The sequence below is a fragment of the Babylonia areolata genome, chromosome 21 (assembly GCF_041734735.1).
Source record: "Babylonia areolata isolate BAREFJ2019XMU chromosome 21, ASM4173473v1, whole genome shotgun sequence".
NCBI lineage: Eukaryota > Metazoa > Mollusca > Gastropoda > Neogastropoda > Buccinidae > Babylonia > Babylonia areolata.
This window is the reverse complement of record NC_134896.1, coordinates 11,548,117-11,574,464: the sequence shown is the minus strand read 5'-3', so window position 1 is coordinate 11,574,464 and position 26,348 is coordinate 11,548,117. Positions and strand designations below refer to the sequence as shown.

Here is a 26,348-nt window from a genome sequence, read left to right as displayed (position 1 = left end):
ATAGCACGGTTGTGCTTTTTTTCTTTTTCTTTTTTTTTAATCCAGTCCCCACCATAAAAAGTGTATACACTACTAAATGATAAACACATGGGAATGGTGGAGAGTGAGAGATTGAAAGAGAGAGAGAAATGCGAAATGCGAAATGTTTATTCAGATTTAGGCCTAAGCCCCAAACTGAGAAAGAGAGAGTGGGAGAGTGGGAGAGAGAGAGAGACAGAGACAGAGACAGAGAGACAGACAAGCAGAGAGAGAGGGAGAGAGATATAGAGGGAGAGGAAGAAAGAGGGAGAGAGAGAGAGAGGAGTGGGGTGGACACTGGAGGCAGAAGCGTAAATCTGGTGTAAACGCGTAGTGTACAGACTGGCTTTCCTTTCTTCAGTGCTGCTTGTTGCAAATGTAGCCGGGTTGGCTACGATCTTCGTTGGGCCAGCTTAGCAGACGATTTTTGTGACTCGCCGAAGGTTACCAAGGAAGTTGTAAATCGGTCACAAGTTATCTCCCTTTACAGGGAACCGTATGATGATTTTCATCAATTTGTTAAATTATAAACACTTCCTTATAGATGAGATTATAGTTTTGTGTTATGGAACTTCAGAACGATCATACTTCTCAACTGTAATGATATCATTTGGCCAGAAAGCCTATAACTTTTTAAAACTAATATTTATGTGAATGAGTTTTGGCGCGATCTTCGAAATCCACTCAGTTGAAACATACAAAATACCTTCGTTTTCTATAAATCGATATAGTTACCGTGGAATTTAGAATGTGCATTAAAATGTAAATGATTAAGCCTTCTTCTCGTGTACTGCTTTCCGTGTACACCTAAGTTATAGGCATGCGATGGTACGAAATGTCTGACGGCATTTCGGCGCCACAAAACTATCTCTTCTTCAAGCCATTGGAATTCGTCAGTGCCGATTTGAGCAAAATACGTTTTTACAATACCTACACATTTTTATATCGTGTCTTGCAGATGTTTGCATTTCTGTTATCAATCTGATTAGTATCGTGCATGTATAATTGTGTTGTAGTTGGTTTAAACGAAGTATTTCATTGTCGATCACAAGTGCCAAAAGCACCGCCAAGCGGTGCCGACACGGGAGCTATCCGCTGAGTTTTCTCTTGAATTTTTACATAAAAAATCTTTACTCTAGAAGCAGATTTTATAGATCATTTTTATATAGTTGGAAATTCAGGATGTTCAGTTACTTAATTGTTACAATTATATTACATATCGCGACGTATTAATTGTTGTAATGTACAAAAATGATACATGAACTCGTTAAAAGCTCGTTCATTCAGTGACTCTTTTTATTTACAGTTTTTAACTACATTATTTTTGTAGAAAATGGTTTAGCTTAAGAAAATGCTCGTCTCTTGTAGTTTTGTGTGATATATAATATGTCTATGTTAGTTCCCCGAGCCGAAAGTCAGAAGCCGCTAAATTTGGTCAAACAAACACAAGCTTGGCCCCTCAAGGCTCGCGGAGGGCCGGTTTCGTGAGTTGCTTCGCGGCGCTGGCTTTGCGGTTCGGCGGAACAGAATATAAGGAGTGAGCGAGTGCCAGACAAAGAGAGAACTCTCCTGGTCTGGAAGAATGAGAGAATAAAAGAAGAAAAACCAGCGCACTGCCTTCCCGAGTCTACCTTGCCTGGCTGCAGCTCTCTTCTGCACAACACCTTCTACCTGTCTTCACCTTCTCCAACACCACCTTACCACCCCGTCACAACTGGCGCTTGTGAGCAGGATTAGGAGAAGACAGAGAGAAGAGAGTGCAGCAGGTACTTCAAGTCCACGCAGACTGAGTAACGTCGCCCATCAACATGGCCCAATCCGACTTCCTGCCCAAACTCCCGACATTCTCCGGTGAGGAAACCGGCAGGGAAGTTGATGACTTCATCTGGGAGGCCCGTATGATCCTCCATCTGCAGCCCCTGGATGACGTGACAGCCTCTCTCTGGCTGATCTCAGCCCTTGCAGGCAGAGCTCGCCAGCAGATTGTCAGGCTGCCGGCGACAGAAGTGGACACGCCAGCCAAAATCCTAACACTACTCGAGGAGAACTGGGGAGAGCAGCGTGACACCACAGACCTTGCCACTGCCTTCTTCACTAGGCAGCAGCAGTCCAAGGAGACGATTGCAGTGTACGCGTCCCATCTTCGGTACCTCTGGACCAAGGTCAACAAGGCTGAAGATGGGATGATGCAGGTGCCAGCGACCATTCTCCGCGACGCCTTCGCCAGAGGTCTTCAGCCAGCTGCACTCAGGCGCGATGTCAGGCGCTTCATCAGAGACCACCCTGACACCACCTTCGAGGCGGCGAAGAAGGAGGCCCAGCGATGGCTGAGGGAGGACAGCGACGCTGACGACAGTCACAACGCCACTGTTGCCTGCCTACAGGCCCAGCTGGCTACATTGACGGCTGAAGTCAACAGTTTGCGACAACAGCAGCAGCAGTTCCCCATGCCAGCACACCGCCCACATCCTCCAGGACCAGCACATCATCCTCGCCGCTGTGCTGCTGACCGGGCCCCAGACCCTCCACACTGTGTCTGGTGTCAGCGGTCTGGCCACACTGAAGACCAGTGTCGGCACAAGCAGCGCTATATGAAGAATGCCAGGCGACAGAAAGCTGACCACCAGACTCCAATGGCAGTCAACAACCAGTGTGTTGTCACCAAACACACTGGGCAATCTGGGTCATTGCCAGCTGCTCCAGCTCCAAACCAGCGACGCAGGAGACGCCGACGCAGACGGAAGCGCCACAGCACCACACCTGATGCTGTGATCCCACAGGTGTCACCTTCACCTGTACTCAACCTCACACAGCTGAGAGGCAGCCAACGACCACCACCTGCTGTCACGCCGACTGACCTGTCCCAACGGTCCTGCCATGTCAACAAAGTGTCAGACTCTGATACTGACACTGACACTGACAGTGGGATGTGCCTGTTCAGTCCCATGCCAGGGCCCAGGACATCAGCCCTTCAGGCAGCACCAGAGCCGCCTCCACTACCACCAGCTCCCACCCCTAGGCGATCTCTACGCCTGACGACGAAGCCAGTAACATGGTACACATCTGGTGTTCCTTACGTTGGTCAGTGACTTTGCTTAGTTGCTGTCTCACTTGAAATTTGAGGAGACAAGATAGGTTAATGATGGACAATGTGTGGGACTGATTGTTCTCTTGGTTTTTTTTTGGTTTTTTTTTGTCATTGAGCAGTTGAAATTTTTCAAAGATTGACTTTTTCCCCCAAGCAAAGCTGTTGAATGCTCACTCATTTTGTTTGATCAAAGATTGATTTTTCCCCCAAGCAAAGCTGTTGAATGCTCACTCATTTTTGGTTGATAATTGCATCAAATTGTATTGTTGAAATTGTCCACTGAATTGCAAATATGTTTTATTGGTGCTAATGAGTTGGTCAAAAAGAAGAGACAGACAGAGAAAAAATGACTCAAAGGAAACGTTTGTTAAAAAATGACAACTCCTTTCTAGTCTTCGTTGGGCCCGCGCTTCAGGTACTTCATCCTGAGGAATTTTGTTTCAGGTTCTCTCTAGTCAATACGGATGTGAAGCTGATGAAAAGGAATTATATGTTTATACAACTATTTTCCCACAGTCAGTGTATAACATGCCGATATACATTTCAGACAATTAACATTGTTGGGGCTTATTTTGTTATATTGGGAACACTGTTAATACAACAGCTCCCCTTATAACCTGTACTGGTTTTGGCTTTGGGGGTTTGCATTTTAAATAACGCCCCTCAAGAGCATTTGACTAGAGTCTACCCACTGGATTGCCGTGTGCATTTTAAACACATACTGAACTTTAAGGGCTACATTTAAAATGATGCCCCTTTAAGAATTCAGTGTGGGCAAACCGTTTTGCCCTGACGTGGGTTATACATCTTGTGAAAATCTGACTCTGAGGGTTCACGCTCAAGATAACGTTCCTCGAGGGTTACTGATTATTGTTTGAGATTTTAATGGATTTTGCATTTTTCCGATTTTTGGAACTCAGTGTCTTGGGATTTGCACTTAAGATAATGTTTTGTGTGTTCGTTGGTTTGAATGGATGTATTAGTGCATGATTTAGGCCCCCTTTTATGTAGTCATGAAAAGTGCCAGCGAGGACGCTGGTTGTAACAGAGTAGGGGGGGATGTAGCCGGGTTGGCTACGATCTTCGTTGGGCCAGCTTAGCAGACGATTTTTGTGACTCGCCGAAGGTTACCAAGGAAGTTGTAAATCGGTCACAAGTTATCTCCCTTTACAGGGAACCGTATGATGATTTTCATCAATTTGTTAAATTATAAACACTTCCTTATAGATGAGATTATAGTTTTGTGTTATGGAACTTCAGAACGATCATACTTCTCAACTGTAATGATATCATTTGGCCAGAAAGCCTATAACTTTTTAAAACTAATATTTATGTGAATGAGTTTTGGCGCGATCTTCGAAATCCACTCAGTTGAAACATACAAAATACCTTCGTTTTCTATAAATCGATATAGTTACCGTGGAATTTAGAATGTGCATTAAAATGTAAATGATTAAGCCTTCTTCTCGTGTACTGCTTTCCGTGTACACCTAAGTTATAGGCATGCGATGGTACGAAATGTCTGACGGCATTTCGGCGCCACAAAACTATCTCTTCTTCAAGCCATTGGAATTCGTCAGTGCCGATTTGAGCAAAATACGTTTTTACAATACCTACACATTTTTATATCGTGTCTTGCAGATGTTTGCATTTCTGTTATCAATCTGATTAGTATCGTGCATGTATAATTGTGTTGTAGTTGGTTTAAACGAAGTATTTCATTGTCGATCACAAGTGCCAAAAGCACCGCCAAGCGGTGCCGACACGGGAGCTATCCGCTGAGTTTTCTCTTGAATTTTTACATAAAAAATCTTTACTCTAGAAGCAGATTTTATAGATCATTTTTATATAGTTGGAAATTCAGGATGTTCAGTTACTTAATTGTTACAATTATATTACATATCGCGACGTATTAATTGTTGTAATGTACAAAAATGATACATGAACTCGTTAAAAGCTCGTTCATTCAGTGACTCTTTTTATTTACAGTTTTTAACTACATTATTTTTGTAGAAAATGGTTTAGCTTAAGAAAATGCTCGTCTCTTGTAGTTTTGTGTGATATATAATATGTCTATGTTAGTTCCCCGAGCCGAAAGTCAGAAGCCGCTAAATTTGGTCAAACAAACACAAGCTTGGCCCCTCAAGGCTCGCGGAGGGCCGGTTTCGTGAGTTGCTTCGCGGCGCTGGCTTTGCGGTTCGGCGGAACAGAATATAAGGAGTGAGCGAGTGCCAGACAAAGAGAGAACTCTCCTGGTCTGGAAGAATGAGAGAATAAAAGAAGAAAAACCAGCGCACTGCCTTCCCGAGTCTACCTTGCCTGGCTGCAGCTCTCTTCTGCACAACACCTTCTACCTGTCTTCACCTTCTCCAACACCACCTTACCACCCCGTCACACAAAAAATGCATTTGAGTACACAGAGGGGTAGAACAAACAGGGCAGAAACAAAGCACAGAATAAACAACTTCAGCAGTGCTAAATTTGACCAGGCCACTAACTCTGTATCACGCTTGCAGGGATATAAAACGTAAACATTGTTTTCAGCTTTCTCAGAAAAATGTGAATCTATGCTCTGAATTCTGATAAAACTTAAACAAACATCTTGACGTCTTCTTGCGGACATGTATGAAGACCATGCGACACATTGTCTTTCAAATATACAGCATTTCTCATGAAGAACAGTGCAGCTGATAGAATACGTGACAACTAACAAGTTCACACTTTTATTTTTGATGATTATCATCAATATGGTATTTGAATTTGAGCTTGCTTACTTCAGTCTTTGCATTAAAAAAAAAAAAAATCATTTATCTATTTTTTTTTAGGATGAACAACATTTTTTGACATGGTCTATTGATCATGAAACCGTGATGAATACGACAGCAGAGTGGTTTACAGCATCTTTGAGGTCACTGGTTTGAATCCTGGCAAAATCCGACATATATTTAAGATCATCCCAGTATCTCAGGTGTACATATGCACAAATCTGCTAGCTGCCTTGATCCCTATTGTATGCAAAAGATCAAATGTGTATGTTAAAGATCCTGAAATCCGTACCACCACTTTGTGGTTATGGAAACACATACATCTATGTAAACATGTACGCATGTTTTAGCAAGTTGGTGATCATTTCTGTTGTAATGTTCCTCTTTGTTTTCACTCCTTTTTTTTTCTTTTTTTTTTTTAAGCAGCAAAACTATTATGGGAGTGTCCAACAATCATACACCAACACTTAATATCCCTGGAAGCGTGAGTGACCAGTAGTCAATGCCAGAAAGAAGCGTGGCTGAATCATGTTAGAGAAAGCTGTGGCATTCAAGCTTTATTTGGCCAGAAGAAAATGCATGTCCAAATTATTTTTTTCAAATCTTTTTTTTTAACAACACACACACACACACACACGCACGCACACACACACACACACACACACACACACACACACACACACGCACACACACACACACACACACAATCTTATTGCTTCTTTGCTCTTCAAATTGATTTTGTTTTACAAAATCAAGTCTATAAATGGGTGGCCAAGCCACCGCTAAAATAGAAAAGAAAAGAAAAAATAAAGATATCATAATAAGCCTTTGAAGAAAAAAAAAAAAAGCTTCTTGAAACAAGAACATCTTCACAGCTTAACCACTGTACCATGAAGTATGCTACTTCTCAAGGAAACTGGACAGCACGGACAAAAATACACAACAATAAAAACACACACTTTTTCAAAGCTAGAAAGAAATACTGAATGCAGCTTGTTCCCCCAAAGCCTTCTGAAATCATCTACATACACGTTTCTGTCAATAGATATCATCATGAGTAAGCAGAGCAAAGGTGAACAAATCATTTCAGAAAAAACAACAACAACAAAAAAACAAAACAACAACAAAGACTTGAAAAGGTGAGGAGCAGCTGAAAGAAAAAAAAAAAAAAAAAAAAAGCTGTCACATTGTTTTACCTTCATCAGAATCGAGTACACTGAAGAGAGCTGAAATCACATGCAACCCACAAAGAGACATAGAGTATTGGAAAAACAACGACGACAACAACTCATCACGCAATCAAAAACAAAAAGCAAATATATGTGCGCATTCCCAAGAATTTGTCACTGCAAAATACATAACAACAAATGCATCAGAAGCAAACATAAATGTATACATATATGTGTGCAAAGTATAGGTGGAAAACATATTTCCTACTGATTACACTGATTATCATATCTGCAGATAGTACACACACACACAGATGATTACACTGATTATCGTATCTGCAGATAGTACACACACACACACACACACACACACACACACACAGAGATGTTTTTATCATCTGTGAGATACACGAGAAGGAAAAAAATGATTGCATCCATGGAAAACATACTGATAGATTTTATAACAACAACACTACGACTGACAGAAAAGACAGCTCATCCACCCCCCCCTGCCCCCCCCTCTTTTATATACATATTTATATTTCAAAGTATTATCATCCTCTCTGAAGCTTTTTATCTCTATTTTTGGTAGAATTGTAACCATGCAGAAAAAAATCTATGACAATGCGACTGACCAATGATTTGTTCTTGATAATGCATTCCTGATCTCTTTCAAGAATACACTCTGTGTATCTGTTGGTATGCATGTTTTATTTCACAGGTTTTCTTTATTTTAATAAAAAAAACAACAACAACTATAACACTGTTAAAAAAAACAAAAAACAAAACAAAACAAATAAACAAACAAAAAACGCAACACAAAAAAACAAAGACACCTCATAGTTCTATCCTGGTTTTCCTTACAGTCAATGGCTGATGAAGAAGAAAAAGACTCTTTGTTGTTTTACTCACCCTTTAAAAATTGATTATTAGATTCCATTCCTAAGTATAGTGGCAAGCAACAGGTCATAACTGTCACACAGACACAGAAACAGACACAGACACAGACACACACACACACACACACACACACACACACGATTTTATCCCAACCATTCCCAACCAAAGAACCTCCAGTCTATAACCATTCCCTCAATCACTGGAACCCAAGCACCCATGCAACAGAACTGTATACCATCTTATAAAGCGTACTTGTACACCTTTGTGCATTCTTCAGTAGATGCCAAGCATCGCACACAGACTGCCTGCGCTCAGACGTGTGCACACCACCCACACAGTTCAGAGCAGAAGCTGCCAGCCCCCTTGCACTGTCTGTCCTTTCACACAAATGCATGCTTGCAGCCAAGAGGAGAATTCGTACCTGTACTATCTATCCACTTCTTCAAGGCAAAATAATTATTCCTTTGATTTGAAGTATGACTTATTCACTGCAGTTGTTTTTTGTTGTTGTTTTTTTGTTTTGTAGCTGTTTTATATGGATTACACACACACACACACACACATACACACACACACACACAGAGATATATAGAGAGATTGTGTGTGTGTGTGTGTGTGTGTGTGCGTGTGTGTTCAGATGTTACCAGCAATTTTTCCCCTCCATTACTGTTTTGTTTTATACATACATTTTGGGGCAATCCATGTTACTGATCAACTGGTTTGTTCTTTATGTTATTCTATATTTTGTCTTTCTTTAAATTTTTCTGCTTAAGACAAATGAAAAAAACAAAAAAACAAAAACAAAACAAAACCAAAAAAACAAAAAAACCCTAACCAAATACAGTTTTAATGATCATTTATTTCATTATACATTACATAAAAATTCCAGTGTTTGTCTATTTGTTAATTTTGTTTGTTTGTTTCTTCTTCTTTTTTTTTCTTTTTTTTTATAATTCTTTTTTATTTGTTTTATTTTTGATTATTTTGACGAAAGCACCTCAAGTACACTTGAGACCAATATCATGTTCAAATATTGACTGAAATAGAAAAGAAAAACTGAAGTAAAATATACAAAAAAAAACCAAAACCGGCAATATTAACATTTTTACCCATCCACTCTTCGATGTTGAAGTCAGAAATAAAATCTACCCAAATGGGTATACCTGTTCCAATCGCAAACCCTTGTATCGTCGTGCACTTTCGTTTTCAGCCTCGCGCGAAGGACACCACACTTCATTCTGTTTACAATTTCGAAGTGCACAACTCAATACCCCCAAAGCAGCACTCCATTTTTAGACACCTTTATAATGTGGACAAGTTGATTTTAAAATCCTCTTCTATAGTCGACAAACTTATATATATATATAATTAACATTTTTACCCGTTTTGGAGACTTTCACATATGTTTTGTACTGCCGACGGGTGAAAGTGTTAATTATAATACAAGAATGTCGAACCAGAGATGGTGGACACGTTCATCAGAAACAGGTATATCCATTTGGGTAGATTTTATTTCTGACTTCAACATCGAAGAGTGGACCTGTAAAAATGTTAATATAGCCAAAAAAAAACAACCCAAAAGCAAAAAACAACAATAACAAGAAAATAAAAAAGACAGAAAGAAAAGAACAGAAAAAAGGAATACAAATACGGAATAAAAAGAGAGAAAAAGAAAGGAAAAAAAAAAGCTGCAGCAAATGATGCACAATAAATGCTTGTCATACAATATTTTGCCAGACAGACTGATGTAAAGACTGAAGCTCATGCGATACAAAGATGTATGCAAAGAGAAACATGAAAGCTCCTGGCATTGACATCATCCAATCCTGGGAAGGACTTGCAGCTGTCAACATGAGGTGGAGAGCTGCCCTGAACCACCACCTCCAGGTGGAGAGCTGCCCTGAACCAACACCTCCAGGTGGAGAGCTACCCTGAACCACTAACTCCAGGTGGAGAGCTACCCTGAATCAACACCTCCAGGTGGAGAGCTACCCTGAACCACCACCTCCAGGCGGAGAGCTACCCCGAACCAACACCTCCAGGTGGAGAGCTACCCTGAACCAACACCTCCAGGTGGAGAGCTACCCTGAACCAACACCTCAAGGTGGAGAGCTGCCCTGAACCACTACCTCCAGGTGGAGAGCTACCCTGAACCAACACCTCCACGTGGACAGCTACCCTGAACCAACACCTCCAGGTGGAGAGCTACCCCGAACCACTACCTCCAGGTGGAGAGCTACCCTGAATCAACACCTCCAGGTGGAGAGCTACCCCGAACCACTACCTCCAGGTGGAGAGCTACCCTGAATCAACACCTCCAGGTGGAGAGCTACCCCGAACCACTACCTCCAGGTGGAGAGCTGCCCTGAATCAACACCTCCAGGTGGAGAGCTACCCCGAACCACTACCTCCAGGTGGAGAGCTACCCTGAATCAACACCTCCAGGTGGAGAGCTACCCTGAACCACTACCTCCAGGTGGAGAGCTACCCTGAACCCAACACCTCCAGGTGGAGAGCTACCCTGAACCACCACCTCCACGTGGAGAGCTACCCTGAACCAACACCTCCACATGGACAGCTACCCTGAACCAACACCTCCAGGTGGAGAAGTAGGTACCCTGAACCAACACCTCCAGTTGGAGAGGTAGGTACCCTGGACCAACACCTCCAGGTGGAGAGGTAGGTACCCTGAACCAACACCTCCAGATGGAGAGGTAGGTACCCTGGACCAACACCTCCAGGTGGAGAGCTACCCTGAACCAACTTCAAGACCAGGGAAGAACAGCTGTTGAGCACAGTGGAAGACACGCAGACACACAGGAAGGGCTCCCGGCAACTCCGGCACACCAGACACCACATAACAGATGTGGCCTTCATGACAGAGACTGCTGCTCATGCCCTGGTCGACACAGTCACAAGTGATGCTGCTCTTGCTGAGCAACCATCCAAAATGACAGCTAAGATGCGTCTTCCATGGTCAACCTTGGTCTTACGAAGCCTTATGATGTACAGTGTCGAGTCTGTCAGCGTCTGGAAAATGTGCAGTCAGTGGTACAGGAACAAATTATCTGCATTCCAGATGTTGGTGTAAATCCTTTTGGCCTCTTTGATGCAAGAACTAAACAAAACAACTAGTGTGGCAACACTATCAGAATGAATAATATGATAATAATATCTTTTGTCCACAGTAGACTGATACTTAATAATCTCACAAAATAAATGAAAAAGGAAAAGGCGGAGTTAGGGGTAAATAAATCTATCAGATCAAAGAATATACAAAACAAAAAACAAAAACAAAAAAAAAAACCACACAAAAACAAACATCCCCCAAATCTGATAAGAACCCCCCCCTCCACACCCCCTCCCTTATTAACAACACTGCAAAGAACATAATACATCATGGTCTTCAAGGCAACTTGAGTCATATTATGCACCTTTTCATTAAAATAATAAACAACAAAATTCATTCATTCACAGGGCATTCTGGATTGTAAGTAACATTAACTCTTTGGAGATGCGCCAGCGCTCTGCCTGCTCAGAATGACATGCCGTAGCGTAGGATTCGGCGTATCGCAGAATTTTTATCCATACACTCAGCAGTAGTAGACCTCCTTCGGTCATGGCTGACCATGGATAGAGTATATCCGATCTAATGTCTGATTGGGCTGTCTGCTTGGACCAAGCAGCATCGCCTGTGACTGTAGAGACCGATGCGAGAGAGACAGTCTCTGTTGCAGCGATCACATGTGTAAGCTGATGCTGATCTGTCGGCTGCTGTCCCTTTTCTGCGAGCTCGCTTTTCTGCTGTAGCAGCTGACAGTTTGTCCTCACCAATCTGTAGCTGATTCTTGAGAGTGCTTCTCCATCTGTTGCGGTCATCTGCAGTGTTCAATTAAAGTGAAACTAATCAGGCTGTCTTGAGGGATCAGTCTAGGAAAAACTGAGTTATTTCCCCTTGACCGTTAACTGCTTGAAAGGCTTTTTTTTTCTAGACTTTTTTGGACTGGGTGAGAGGTTGATCTTTACATAACCAACCAGTGTTGTGATCTTCTATTTTATTTTTTTGAACAGGTTGTTCTGCAACATTTGACTTCAAACTGATTCATGAGAATCAGGGAACCTTACTGTGTGAGAAAATCATCTTATGCTGCCTTGTGGATTAGCTGATGGATACGACATGCCTGGTGGGTACAGCATACCTATTTTTCTTCTTTTTTTTTTTTTTTTTTTTTTTTTTTTCACTATTTAGGGACATAATTTAAAATATTATTTTTTTTTTTAGCAGCATTTAATGAGAAAACTGTTTTAAAATGTTAAAAGATGAGATGGTAAACTTTCTAGTGATATATAATTTGTATGTTTTTGTCTCTGTGTGAAAGTGTGTTGAATTTTTCAAATATGTCTATATTTGCCCGTCACAGTAAAACTACATGCACTATTTAACTATGTCTCCATAGACTTAAATTCAGACCTGAGGACAGACTACAACAGTCGAACCAACACCCAATATCGAGTCAAAGTAAAACCCAAAGTAGGCTCATGCTTTAAAAGTCAAAAAGGAAACTGGAACATGTGTTCAAACGCTGTTAAAAGGAAAGTCTGATACTCAAAACAGAGAAAAGTCTGCAAAAGAAATACAACAAGAAAAAACAACAACTGTGGGTTGTGAAACAAGACTCACTTTGACAAGAAGACTCAACATTTCTGATCACAAGTTCTTCAGGGACTGTGACAAGTGGAAAATAACAGTGGAGGTAAAGTCAAGACCTGAGACTCAACAATCATCTTCTGACTTATTGCCAGTACCTAGCCGTCAGTCTGCTAGTTCTCTACACACATCATCAGTGCCACAGCCGGAATCCTTCTTCTTCTTCTTCTGCGTTCACTCGTATGCACACGAGTGGGCTTTTACGTGTATGACCGTTTTTACCCCGCCATGTAGGCAGCCATACTCCGTTTTCGGTGGTGTGCATGCTGGCTATGTTCTTGTTTCCATAACCCACCGAACGCTGACATGGATTACAGGATCTTTAACGTGCGTATTTGATCTTCTGCTTGCATATACACATGAAGGGGGTTCAGGCACTAGCAGGTCTGCACATATGTTGACCTGGGAGATCGGAAAAATCTCCACCCTTTACCCACTAGGCGCCGTCAACGTGATTCGAACCTGAGACCCTCAGATTGACAGTCCAACGCTTTAACCACTCGGCTATTGTGCCTGTCGCCGGAATTCAAATACTGTATTCTGAATCTGATGCTGGAACTGAGTGACAGACAGACAAGAGTCACTGACAGAGATCGAGTCAGAGAGAACAAAACACACATACAGAGATGCGTGATACAAATATAGAGAATGAAACGAAATGAAAAAGAGACAGACAGACAGCACGACAGATAAGCTGACTGACAGCTGCGTAGACCAGCCACACACACACACACACAAAAAAGAGAAGAAAAAACATAAGGCCTGTATGTCCAAGCTCCGATAGTGGCTTGCAGCATTTCACAACAAACATGTGCTAAAGGCAGAACGGAAAACTCACACAAGGGGTATATCTCATAGGTTTCCAAGGTCTGATCCCAGTCTGTCTGCCACACTTCTGTCTGCCCCTGTTTCACTGTATCAGTAATTTTGTTTGTTTGTTCATATCACCATTTTTATTCTTTTGGTGGCGTTGATGGCCTTAGCTAGAATGTCTTCAGTGACATGTATTTACCTTAGCCAGCGCGGTGAGGTCAGTTATAATTTTCATCATCAAACTGTAAAAAAAAAAAAAAGAAAAAAAAAGGAAGAAAAAAAATGATTTACAGTGGAATATCCAACAAAATTTTGTGATAAAAACTACAGTATGCCAATAATCCCTGACAAAACTTTAAAAAAAAAACAACAAAAAAAACCCCTAACAGACCCCAACAACTAAAGAAAAAAATGTTTGATTTATCAACAAAATGTTTGCAAAAAAAGAAAAAGAAAGAAAAAAAAAAAAAAGCCAGATGAAATGCTGGCAAATTCCTGTACTTCATGAGCTCTCTCTTTCAGGATTCAGTATGTTGACCATGCATAAAGAATTGACAGAACAACTATATTAGTTAGCTGAAAGCCCCACATTAGTTTCCAATACATGGTAAGTGGTACCCACTCTTCTGGACTGCTGAAACTGGGTCTTTGCAGACAGAAAGCGGCTTCTGTGTCCCTGGAAAACACCCACAAACTACAGTAACCAACAGTCTGGAGAAGCAGATTTCACCACCACCACATGACAGGCACAATTCAACTTGGGTCAAAAACACCTTCCTCTTGCGCAGAGACCGAGCAAGGTTAAAAAGTTAAAGGTTAACTCTTTCCATACGAACGGCGAAAGAGACGATGCTAACAGTGTTTCTCCCCAATTACCATCATCAAAATATTACAAGCGGAAGGCTCTTACACTGAAAAGGTGAATGTTGACAAAGAATACCACAATTCTGATGATGGAAGCTAAAGGTTGGGTCATTCAGACACCCACTGGACATCCGAGGGGTCTGTGTAGAGGAGAAGAGAGGACTGGCCATACTGAGTGAGTTAAAGGTCCGTTTCATGGACAATGGGGCAGTGAATTCATATCCACTCTGTCCAGGGCTCAGCATAGGATAGTGGGGCAAAATCCTCTCCTTCCGCCATTTTAACCTACCCAACGTAAGTCAGGTATCCATTCACACCTGGGTGGAGAGGGCGGAAATCAGATCAAAGTGCCTTTCACAAGGACATAACACTTTGCCGAAACGGGGCCTCGAACTCTGATCACTGGTGAACACTGGATCCGAAGGCCAATGCCTAACAGATTATGCCACTGTAACTCTGGACCATACAAGAGACGATGCCAAATGATGCTACAGCAGAACCATTACCTTGAGTTTGATGATACCTTTGTTAACAAATTGGGTTTATAAAATCACAAATTGTGTGTGTGTGTGTGTGTGTGTGTGTGTGTGTGTGTGTGTGTGTATGTGTGTGTGTGGTTTTTTTCCTTCTCTTTTTCTGCATATTGAATCAGAATTAACATTGCTCTGCAGACTTCTCTCATTGGTGGTTGAAAAATACCCTTTTGTTATCCTGGCTTGACATTTCATACATCTCCATATTTACAAGTTGTTAAGTTAAGTACCTTTAAAGTGTAGATTTCTCCCCCCGCCCCCCTCTACCCCTGAAACTAAAGACATTTCTCAAGAACAACAACCACCACCACAGACTAGCTGGGAGAGAAACTCAAAACACCAAATGCACTACACACACACACACACACAAAAAAAAGGGGTGGACGGGTGAGACACATAAAGACATAAAAGACACAAGACATCAATCAATTCAATTCACTGCATGCAATACCTGGAGACTTGTAAGTACTGGCGGAGCGAGGGCGGCTCAGCTTCTGGGAGTAGATGGACACAGCATTGAGGTAGGAGGCGGAGGAGGCGGAGGGGGGCCTGGAGGAAGTGGTGCTGCCTGCGTCACGCACGTCCGTGGAGGAGGCACTGCGCACTGCGTTTGGGACGCAAACCAAACGAAATGAAAATTTATTCACATAGTGAGTGCTGGCCTAGAGGTAACGCGTCCACCTAGGAAGCGAGAGGATCTGAGCGCACTGGTGAGAATCTCATAGTTGCAAGTATTTTCTTTCCCCTCTACTAGACCTTGAGTGGTGGTCTGAACGCAAGTCATTTGGATGAGACGTAAACTGAGGTCCCGTGTGTAGCATGCACTTAGCGCACATAAAAGAACCCATGGAAACAAAAGGGTTGTCCCTGGCAAAATTCTGTAGAAAAATCCACTTCAAAAGGAAAACAAATAAAATTGCAGGCAGAAAAAAATGCAAAAAAATGGGTGGTGCTCTAAGTGTAGCGACACGCTCTCCCTGGGGACAGCAGCCTGAATTTCACACAGAGAAATCTGCTGTGACAAAAAAGTAATATATAAAGTAATATAATACAATACAATATTGACGGGTGCAAAAGCTGAGTGGTTAAAGAGTTGGACTTTCAATCAAAGGGTCCCAGGTTTGAATCTCGGTAACCAGTGCCTGGTGGTGGCTAAAGGGTGGAGAATATTAATGATCTCCCAGGTCAACATATGTGCAGACCTGCTAAGTGCCTGAACCCCCTTCTTGTGTAAATGCTTGCAGATCAAATACGCACGTTACAGACCCTATAATCCATGTCAGCGTTCAGTGGGTTATGGAAACAAGGACATACCCAGCATGCACACCCCCAAACATGGAGTATGACTGCCTGTATGGTGAGGTGAATAAATGTAACGGTCATACACATAAAGTGTTACATGTCTGTATGAGTGTGTATGTGTGCATGACTGAACCTGATTGAATGACGCAGGAAACAAATGATGAGCGCCCAATGGCAGCCGTCAGTTGGCTGTACCCTGGTAGGCAGCCTGTTGTGCAAATGACTTCATGTTTGCAAAGTCTTAGAGCTTGGCCTCTGACCAAGGATAAGTGCTATATAAATATCCAGGTCATTCATCATTCAGTATAGGACACAGGCCCCTTCTGAAGGTATCCGAATACAAATATGACATCTTTAAAAAACACAAAAATAATGAATGTACAGGCACTAATGTGCTGACAGTTTCCTGTCATAACTAAAGCATTTTTGTGTTCTTTAACTGTATTAGCATGCCTGTTTTAAAGGCTCTGTATAAATTCATGGATAGATCATTCATTATGTTATTATTTTGGTTTGTCATTAATTGTTATTCAATATGACTACAGACAAAAGTGTGTTGGGACAGACAGAGAGAGAGAGAGAGAGAGAGAGAGAGAGAGAGAGAGAGAGAGAGAGAGAGAGAGAGAGAATTTCAGTTACAGTTTCAAGGAGGTTGTCAGATGTCACATAAACCCAATATGCTGGTCAGGCCTTGAGATCCTACCCAAACGGCAATAATACTGATGATTTATTCAACAGGGCCATGGCTCCGTTTGAAGGGGTAATTTCTTATTTTTTGGATAAATATGACAAGCATATAATCTTATTACATGCATACATAAACTAAACTGTGTTCTGCTCAACCTATCATGACAGGTTGGAACAGAGAGAGAGAGAGAGAGGTGGGGGGGTGAGGGGGGGAGGGGAGGAGGGGGGGGGGGAGAGAGAGAGAGAGAGAGAGAGAGAGAGAGAGAGAGAATGATGCTTTGGAAAAGGGTGTATGTGCTCTGATACACACACACATATATACACATGTAGATGCAGTCACAAAGAAATAAATATACAACATTCTCTCATAAATCCACTCACACACACACACACACACACACTCACAAACACACACAAAAACAACAACAAAACAACAACAACAACACACACACAAACACACACACACCCCTCCCCCGCCCCCCACATCTCCCCACCCGACCCCCACCTACCTCTATAATGATCATCACCCCCAACCCCCTTCCCGTCACCATCACCACCACCCATCTCCCGCCGTCGCTGCAGCATCTCCGCACGCTGGACGGAGGGGGCGGGCATGGGGTTGTGGGGGGGCTTGGCGGGGGGAGTGGCGGAGGAGGAGGAGGTGGAGTTGCTGCCCAGGAAGATGCTGGCCGACTTGTTCAGCTTGGTGTAGGTGGTCAGAACCTCCTCCAGGTCGCCCTCACTGCCCACAGCGCACGTCACGTACAGCCCTCCTTCGTCGTCGTCATCTCCATTATTACATCCAGATATCCCTCCTTCATTATTACACGCCAAGCAAACCTTGTTGCACACCCAGGAATCCTCATTACACTCAGAAATCCTTCTTTATGCCAACCCTCCTCATTACATCCAGCAACCCTCCTCATTACACCCAGCAACCCACCTCATTACACCCAGCAACCATCCTTGTTACACCCAGCAACCCTCCTCATTACACCCAGCAACCCTCCTCAATAAAACAACCCTCCTTAGTAAACCTAGCAACCCTAATTACAACCATCCTCGTTACACCCAGCAACCCTCCTCATTACACCCAGCAACCCTCCTCAATAAAACAACCCTCCTTAGTAAACCTAGCAACCCTAATTACAACCCTCCTCATTACACCCAGCAACCCTCCTCATTACACCCAGCAACCCTCCTCATTACACCCAGGAACCATCCTCATTACACCCAGCAACCCTCCTCAGTACATCTTGCAGCCTTCCTCATTACACAAAGCAACCTCACATTACAACCCTCCTCATTACACCCAAAACCCCTCCTAATTACAACCCTCTTCATTACAACCCTCTTCGTTACACCCAGCAACCCTGCTCATTACACCCGGCAACCCTGCTCATTACACCTGGCAACCCTGCTCATTACACACAGTAACCCTGCTCATTACATCCAGCAACCCTTCTCATTACACCTGGCAACCCTTTTCATTACACCTGGCAACCCTGCTCATTACAACTGGCAACCCTGCTCATTACAACTGGCAACCCTTCTCATCACACCTGGCAACCCTGCCCATTACACCCAGCAACCCTGCTCATTACACCCAGCAACCCATTTGAACATCACATACATGCTAATGGATAGGCAAGGTTTATATTGACTGACAGTAGTACCAAGGATTCCAATAAAATGTTGAAAACTGTCTTTAAAAAAAAAAAAGTAGTGTCGTGTTGTGTAGTATAGTGTGGTTTAGTAAGTGTTGTGCAGTGTAGTGTAGTGTAGTGTAGTGTAGTGGTGTGTGTGTGTGTGTGTGTGTGTGTGTGTGTGTGTGTGTGTGCAAACCCAACCAAACTGAATAGAAAATGTGTGAGTTACCACGGCATGTACTTTGAAACACTCATACACACATACATACTGACTGGATAAATGTTATCAAAATATGATGAACAATATCAAAATTTGTTTATTTACATTTTATACCATAAATAAAGCTTCTCTTATATGATTACATTTGACACATTTGTGGAGAAAATGATACTCATCTTTGAAAGTTGTGCATAATCTTACTCCTTTTTATGTAATTATATACCTGTCTTTTTGCACAAGGCTAACCTGTGTTTTAGTTTTCATTGAGTAAATGAAATATGTGACATTTTCTTTTTTTTTTCTCTTTGATTTTTGCAGTTTTCACCAATACCATTAATTTTTATGCTTTACGTTTTGAATTCTGCTGAGGGCATTTCAATCCAGTTCCTGTTGCAGTTTCAAAGAAGTGTCAAGGCATGTGGACTGATCCATATACATACATGTATGCTAAATGGTACACCACATCTGCTTCCAAAAAAAAAAAAAGAAAAAAAAAAGAAAAAAAAAGCAAATGCCTGACCTGTGCATAAACCTAATGCATGTCAGGCCTAAAAAGCCTACCTTACATTTGTATAATAATTATTAAAAAAAAAAAAGAAAAAAAAAAAGAGAAACTGAATAAACAGATAAGCAAACACATTAAAACATAACAAAATGAAGAAAATGTAGGAGGCAAATTCATGAAATAAAATAAAGTAAAAATGGGGCATGTCCAGCGAACTTTTGTGCATACACACGCATACTCACACAAGCATGCAAATGTCCACACACACACACACACACACACACACACACACACACACACAGATACTTAATACACATGCAACGATTTGGAGTCTCACAAACATCCAGGCCCAACCCTCAACCAGTGAACGTACACTGCATTTTGAGACACTGAACAGGGTTGTAGCCTGTCCTTCTTTTGACAATATGTGTTAATCACTGATTGAAACACATGACAAAGCTATGTTTTACACGTTGGTGATATGTTAGTCATCAGTTGACACATAAGACAAGGTTGCACTCTACACTTCGCTTGACGTTATGTTAGTCACTGGTGGGCGACAAGACCTTCTGCGCCCCCTTTGTTACTCGTCCTGACTTCAACCAGGCCTGGTGGATACAGACCTGCAGTGTTGGCCTGTTAATTTGAGAAACATTCTCAACTGCCCGTCCACGTAATGGATTGCACCTGAGTGTGCGGCCTTTGTCTGCACTCTTGAATCCAAAGCACGCTGAAGATAGGTAAGAAGCCAGCTCAAGCTGAAAAATTCCACTGTGATATTTCTCTTCAAGATTGTTCAAGCTGTCGATCTTTCAATCGCCTGTCCATTGTGGTGCCTCTTGCACGACGGCCATTGGTGTGGTTATGATGCCGATTTTCAGGCAAACGAAAAACAACATCAAATCCAACAAAAACAACAAAGCAAACAACAAATAAACCAAGAAAGAAAGAAAGCAATGACACAGAAACAAAGTAAGCAAAGCCACACCAACAAATAAGCAGTACAAAGCAAAAGGAAAAAAAAACAAACCCAAAAATAATACTGAGACCTTTGATTTAGAAGTGGTTATACTCTCTAACGTACAGAACAAAACTGCATGTGAATTTTCCCTTGTTGTTGCTGGTCAGCCATCATGAAACAGCAATTGAAACGACCAGAAGAATGTGGCTACAGATTAGTTTTCTGTTATACATAGCTGATCATCATCTTTAAACACCTATCATTTACAATATATATCATTACTGATCTGATGGATGAGTGTGCAAAGATATGCACAGAATCATTACAACAAAGTACTAAATATATGTTTTATTATCACTATCAAAAGAAATTTCAGAGAGAAAAATATATTGGTCCATTGCCCACCGCAAACACAACTTTATTAATTTAGATGTGACAGTTACTGTCTACCAATTGACAAGGGGCAGGTACATAAAATTTCAAGCAATAACCCAATTTGTAAAAAAATGAGACTTGAATGCTGTTGTGATGAATTCAATTCTACCATGGAGTGCAGATTTTTCTGATATTTGTAAGATTGTTGCCTGATAAATATTCATGCCCAAAGACTGTATTCTCATTTTGTTAATAATCATTGTCTGCAGGCAAACAGGAAATCCTCCATGCCCCAAAAGGGGTCAAACCAACTCCACTCCTCTTCTGAGTACTTATATCACACTTCAAAACTCTATCGCTGACTCAGTAACATACACCTTTTTATCCCTGTAGTTATTTAACTGTCTGGCATCTTAAATAGCTACCTTCTTTTGAACCTTTTAACTGTCATTCTTTTATATTATAGTTCTTAAGATATACAGGCTACCTCCTCACCATACTTTTCTTCTTTTTTTTCTTCTAGCTGACTGCTACTTTACCACATCTACCCTTTCCATAACTGTACAACAGAGTCCGTAATTCTGTCTGTTTTATAACACTAGCTGACCGCCATGTGTCATATACCTTGCCACATCTGCAGCTAGTCATCACATTTGCACACACACACACAAACACACACACATATATATTTTTTATATTTAATCTCAGAACGGTTAAAGGTTAGAGGTCCCAAAGCCTTTTACAGCTATCAGGGCAATGGATTCATATCCACCATGTCTAGGGCTCAGCCTAGGAGGGCGAGGCCGAATCCTCTCATTCCAACATCTTAACCTTTCACAGCCGTAGTCAGGTACCCATTCACACCTGGGTGCAGTGAGGAAAATCAGAGTAAAGTCCCATCCCACAGACACAACACCATGCCAAAACGGGGCCTCGAACCCTGATCACTGGAGAAGACAAGATCAGAAGTCCAAGGCCTAACCTATTCGGCCATGGCGCCCCCTTACCCAGAAAGAGGAAAAGGAAAAGTGATACATCACAGGAGGTGAAATAGAAAGGGTGTCATGGGATCACAGTGCACCGAAGACAAGTGCAGACAGGAAATACACCACCACACAATCACACGCAGAGTGAAAGAGAAGGGGTGTGGCGGCAGTGCAGTATATTGGAGACAAGTGCAGACAGGAAATACACCACCACACAATCACACACAGAGTGAAAGAGAAGGGGTGTGGCGGCAGTGCAGTATATTGGAGACAAGTGCAGACAAGAAATAAAACACTACACAATCACAGAGAGTGAAAGAGAAAGTGTGTCATGGCATTACTACAGTGCACCAAAGACAAGTGCAGACAAGAAATAAAACACTACACAATGTCATGGCATTACTACAGTGCACCAAAGACAAGTGCAGACAGGAAATACACCGCCACACAATCACAGACAGAGAACAAGAAAGGGTGCCACTCACAGCACTACAGTACACCGGAGACGAGTGCAGACAAGAAATTAAACCCGCCACACAATCACAGACAGTGGGAAAAAAAGGGTATGGCAGGAGTACAGCAGACATACCTGGCAGTGGAGACGAACTTTTCAAACTTGTGCTCGTCCAGCTTATTGTGGTCAGCGTCAGAGTCCCCTCGGCTCCCACGGCTCCCATGGCTGGTCTGCCTCTCCGACCTCATCTGTTGCTTCAGCTGGTCCGTTTCCTGCACAGCAAGGTTCAGGGTGAGAGCTGTATGATTGAGGATTTCTCTGCTGCAATGGGAATTCATTTAACTCACTCAGTACTGCCAGTTAGCTCCCCTGACATTCCTCACAGACGACCCATTTGTATGGGTAAGAAATAAAATCATCAAAAAAAGAGAACAAGTTTGAATTCATGAACTGAAAACATTCCAAACTGATCAGTAACATGACGAGTTAGTTGGGGACAAAATATAAAAAATTCCTCCCTTTTTATGCTATCATCCTGTGAGACGATAATGATATCTATAATTTTTTTCTCTCTCAAAATTTGCACACACTGATGACTTGTAAATGAATCCAAGCAAGAACACAGAGTTTGAAATAGATTGAATTCAGAATGTTATACAGCCCTGATGGGGCCTCTTCGTCTGACTCTGTTGTTTGCCTTGTAACTGAGAAGAAACTAGTCAGATGCGATTGTTGACACGTACTGTTCACATGAACCAGTCACCTTGAAAATAACTCTCCTGCTTGCATGCACAGCAACTCGCCCTGCATTTATTGGTCGCAGTGGAGAGTGGAAAAGTCAGTTAAGATATTTTTCGCATAAAACATCATTATTGAAATTAGGTGCCACCCCAAAAATTCCAAACTGTCTAAAGCTCCTTCGTCTGAAACTGTTGCAAACAGAAAGGCCTCGATCGAGGCCCATTATCCAGAGTGAATTAACTCTCTCCATGCGAACGGCAAAAGAGACGACATTAACAGCGTTTCACCCCAATTACTATCATCAAAATATTGCAAGTGGAAGACTCTTATACTGAAGAGGTGAATGTTGACAAAGAATACCACAATTCTGACGACGGAAGCTAAAGGTTGGGTCATTCAGACACCCACTGGACATCCGAGGGGTCTGTGTAGAGGAAAAGAGAGGACTGGCTGTACTGAGTGGGTTAAAGCCTAGTCTTTTGTGAAGGATTACTACACAAACAAGGAGGTAGGATTGCACTGGCTGTTAGTGCTGGAGCCTTGGGGGCTAGCTGGCCTGTGGGGACCATCCCAGTGCTGACTGTCCTGAAGCCCTCTTGGCTGAGAGAGTGGGGAAGTAACTTGGGCAAGACACTCTCCACAACAATCAAATATTCTACTCTAGCCCAGAAACTCGGGACAGCAGTTGCCTCCTCTGTTGTTCTGATGGTCATAGTCAGACATGACCGACTATCAAACAAAAAATGATACAATGATACATGGTGACCACAGTATTACTTGTGCAACATATGTCACAAGTTGCTTCTTATTCACAGAAAGATTAGGAAATAACATATAAATGAGTTGTAACTATCTTTTGCACATAACCAAAAGTTGTTGTCAGTGGTGTTTGTTATTGTTTTGTTGTTATTGTTTCTTGCTGTTGTTGTTATCACTGTTGAAGATAATATTCTAGTGGTGGATGTTTCTAATGGTTCTGAATTAAGTTTGAAACATATGATGGTTTGCTTTTCTTTCCTTTTCATTTTATCTTTGATGCATGGCAGACTGTAGGAAAAATTACACTGAGAAATCAGCAAATTTTTTTTCCACACATACTACAAACAACTGACAATCATCTGAGAAAAAAAAGATTCCCACATAAACACATACACATGTGCAAGCACGTACACATGTGCATGCAAATCCACATACCCACACACATGCGTAGGCATACAATCCCATAACCACATATCATTTAGTTAATTTTTCATAATCAATCCCTACTAAATTAGTAATTTATTGATCATTATTATAATCACTGTTCTGATTATTATCATTATCATCATTATTATAATTATCATTATTATTATTCTTACCATCATTGTCATAATTATTGTTATTATCATTATCATCAAACATAACACTGACAATCATCAATTTTTTGTTTCCATATATATCATCAACAACAAAAAAATCACCAAAAAAACCCACACAAAAAACACATGACGCACAAGCATGAGCATGTACACATGGTGTGCATGCAAGTCCACACACACACACACACACACGCACATATGTAAGCAAACCATTCCATCACCACCTTACCTTGTTGTAGATGTGGACAAAATCTCCCAGCTGCTTGGCCAGAATTCGGCGCCTGTCCCCCAGCGGCAGCTTCCTGCTGGGGACCACCACACGGAACGTCTGCTGTAGGTTGACAGCAGCCCGTTTCAGGAACCGCAGAACAAGATCCTGATGCACAAACACACACACACACAAAGGGACTGTCGTATTGTATTCAGCCACGTTCTCTCTTGTTCAGGCAAACAATTAAGCTGATTGGTCCACTCAAGGCTGTTTCAATGTAAGCACGCACATGATTAGCTGAGCATCATCATGTGAGACCAAGGTTAGTAGTGACCAGCACCAACACACTGCCGCCCCCCTTTCCCACTCGACAAACCCCTCCAGCCCCCAGCCCCCAACAAACCCACCATATGTTCGTTCAGGGCGTCCACATCATCCCGCAACGTGGGTCTGATCTCACACCAATGCACAAACACACTTATCCCCCTCCCCCCCCATCATTCCCCACTCGATAAACCCTCCACAAGCACCCCTACCCCCATCCCCCAACAAACCCACAATCTGTTCATTGAGGGCATTCACATCATCCTGCAACTTGGTGCCATTCTCACAAACACACAACACACACGCACCCCCCCACACCCACACACACGCAAACACCCTGTGACCACCACCAACATACTAATCCGCTCCCCCCACTACCCCCAATACCCCACTCAATAAACCCTCCCAACCACAACCTGCCCCATCCCCCAACAAACCATCTGTTTGTTCAGGGCGTCCACATCATCATGCAATATGGGACAGATCTCACACCAATGCGGAAACACACTAACCCCCCTCACTTGACAAACCCCCCCTCAACCACCCCGACCCCCATCCCCAACTTGACAAAACCCTCCGATTCCCATCCCCCAACAAACCCACCATCTGTTCGTTCAGGGCGTCCACATCATCCTGCAGCATGGGTCCGATTTCGGAGATGAGGCGTTGCTGGACACGGACCAGGTACATGGCGAAGGCTGAGCGCGCCTGCACCTTGTTGAGCGTGCCCCCCTTCACCAGCAGGTCCACCACATCGTACTTGGGCTCCGGGGGTGGGGGCAGAGGAGGCATGGGGTGGGCCGCCTCCACCTTCACCTCCTGCACCTCCGCCATCTCCTTGGTGTTGGTTGGGACGTCGTTGGTGGTGGTGGTGGTAGATATTGAACTGGAGGGCTTGGTGTTGTTGTTGTTGTTGTTGGTTTTCTTGTTGTTGTTGTCTTCTGCTGTGTCGTCTGGTTTGCCTCGGCCGTCTCCTCCTCCTCCTCCCTGCTGGAATGTATTGTTGTCATTTCCTGGGTTCCTACAAGTATGATAAAACTTCTTCTGCGTTCGTGGGCTGCAACTCCCACGTTCACTCGTATATACTCAAGTGGGCTTTTATGTGTATGACCGTTTTTTAACCCGACATGTAGGCAGCCAATCTCCGTTTTCGGGGATGTGCATGCTGGCTATGTTCTTGTTTCCATAACCCATCGAACACTGACATGGATTACAGAATCTTTAACATGCGTATCTGATCTTCCGCTTGCGTATACACACGAAGTGAGTTCAGGCACTAGCAGGTCTGCACATATGTTGACCTGGGAGATTGTAAAAATCTCCACCCTTTACCCACCAGGCGCCATCACTGTGATTCGAACCTGGGACCCTCAGACTGAAAGTCCAATGCTTTAACTATTTGGCTATTGCACCTGTCACATGATCAAACAAAATTCCTTCCTTTTTTTTCCCCCTATACTTTTTTTTCCAAACCAGACTGAACATTTTCCATAACAAGCCAGACCAAAACAAATGTTCCATCTGCTACATTGCTGACAAAAGAGACTGGTGTATACCCTGGTGTCAATTTTCAATTTTTATCATGGTTTTTTTTTTTGGTGTGTGTGTGGGGTGGGGGTGGGGGGTAACATGAGAGACTGGGAACGTGTGTGTGTGTGTGTGTGTGTGTGTGTGTGTGTGTGTGTGTGCTGGGACTCATATGCTTTTATATGTAGTG

The 26,348-nt window shown here is 42.6% G+C and overlaps 1 protein-coding gene across 1 annotated transcript in view; it reads right to left on the bottom strand.

The window, feature by feature from the left end:
• Positions 1-26,348, bottom strand: part of LOC143296013 (tubulin polyglutamylase TTLL5-like) — a 98,822-nt gene that overhangs the window by 19,552 nt on the left and 52,922 nt on the right. The window contains exons 23-28 of the mRNA XM_076607752.1: positions 25,235-25,621; positions 24,326-24,472; positions 22,133-22,269; positions 17,357-17,589; positions 15,310-15,462; positions 7,068-7,097 (exon numbers count right to left, since the gene is read on the bottom strand). Of these exons, the coding sequence (XP_076463867.1) occupies positions 7,068-7,097; positions 15,310-15,462; positions 17,357-17,589; positions 22,133-22,269; positions 24,326-24,472; positions 25,235-25,621 (1,087 nt within the window). The remainder of the gene's footprint in view (positions 1-7,067; positions 7,098-15,309; positions 15,463-17,356; positions 17,590-22,132; positions 22,270-24,325; positions 24,473-25,234; positions 25,622-26,348) is intronic.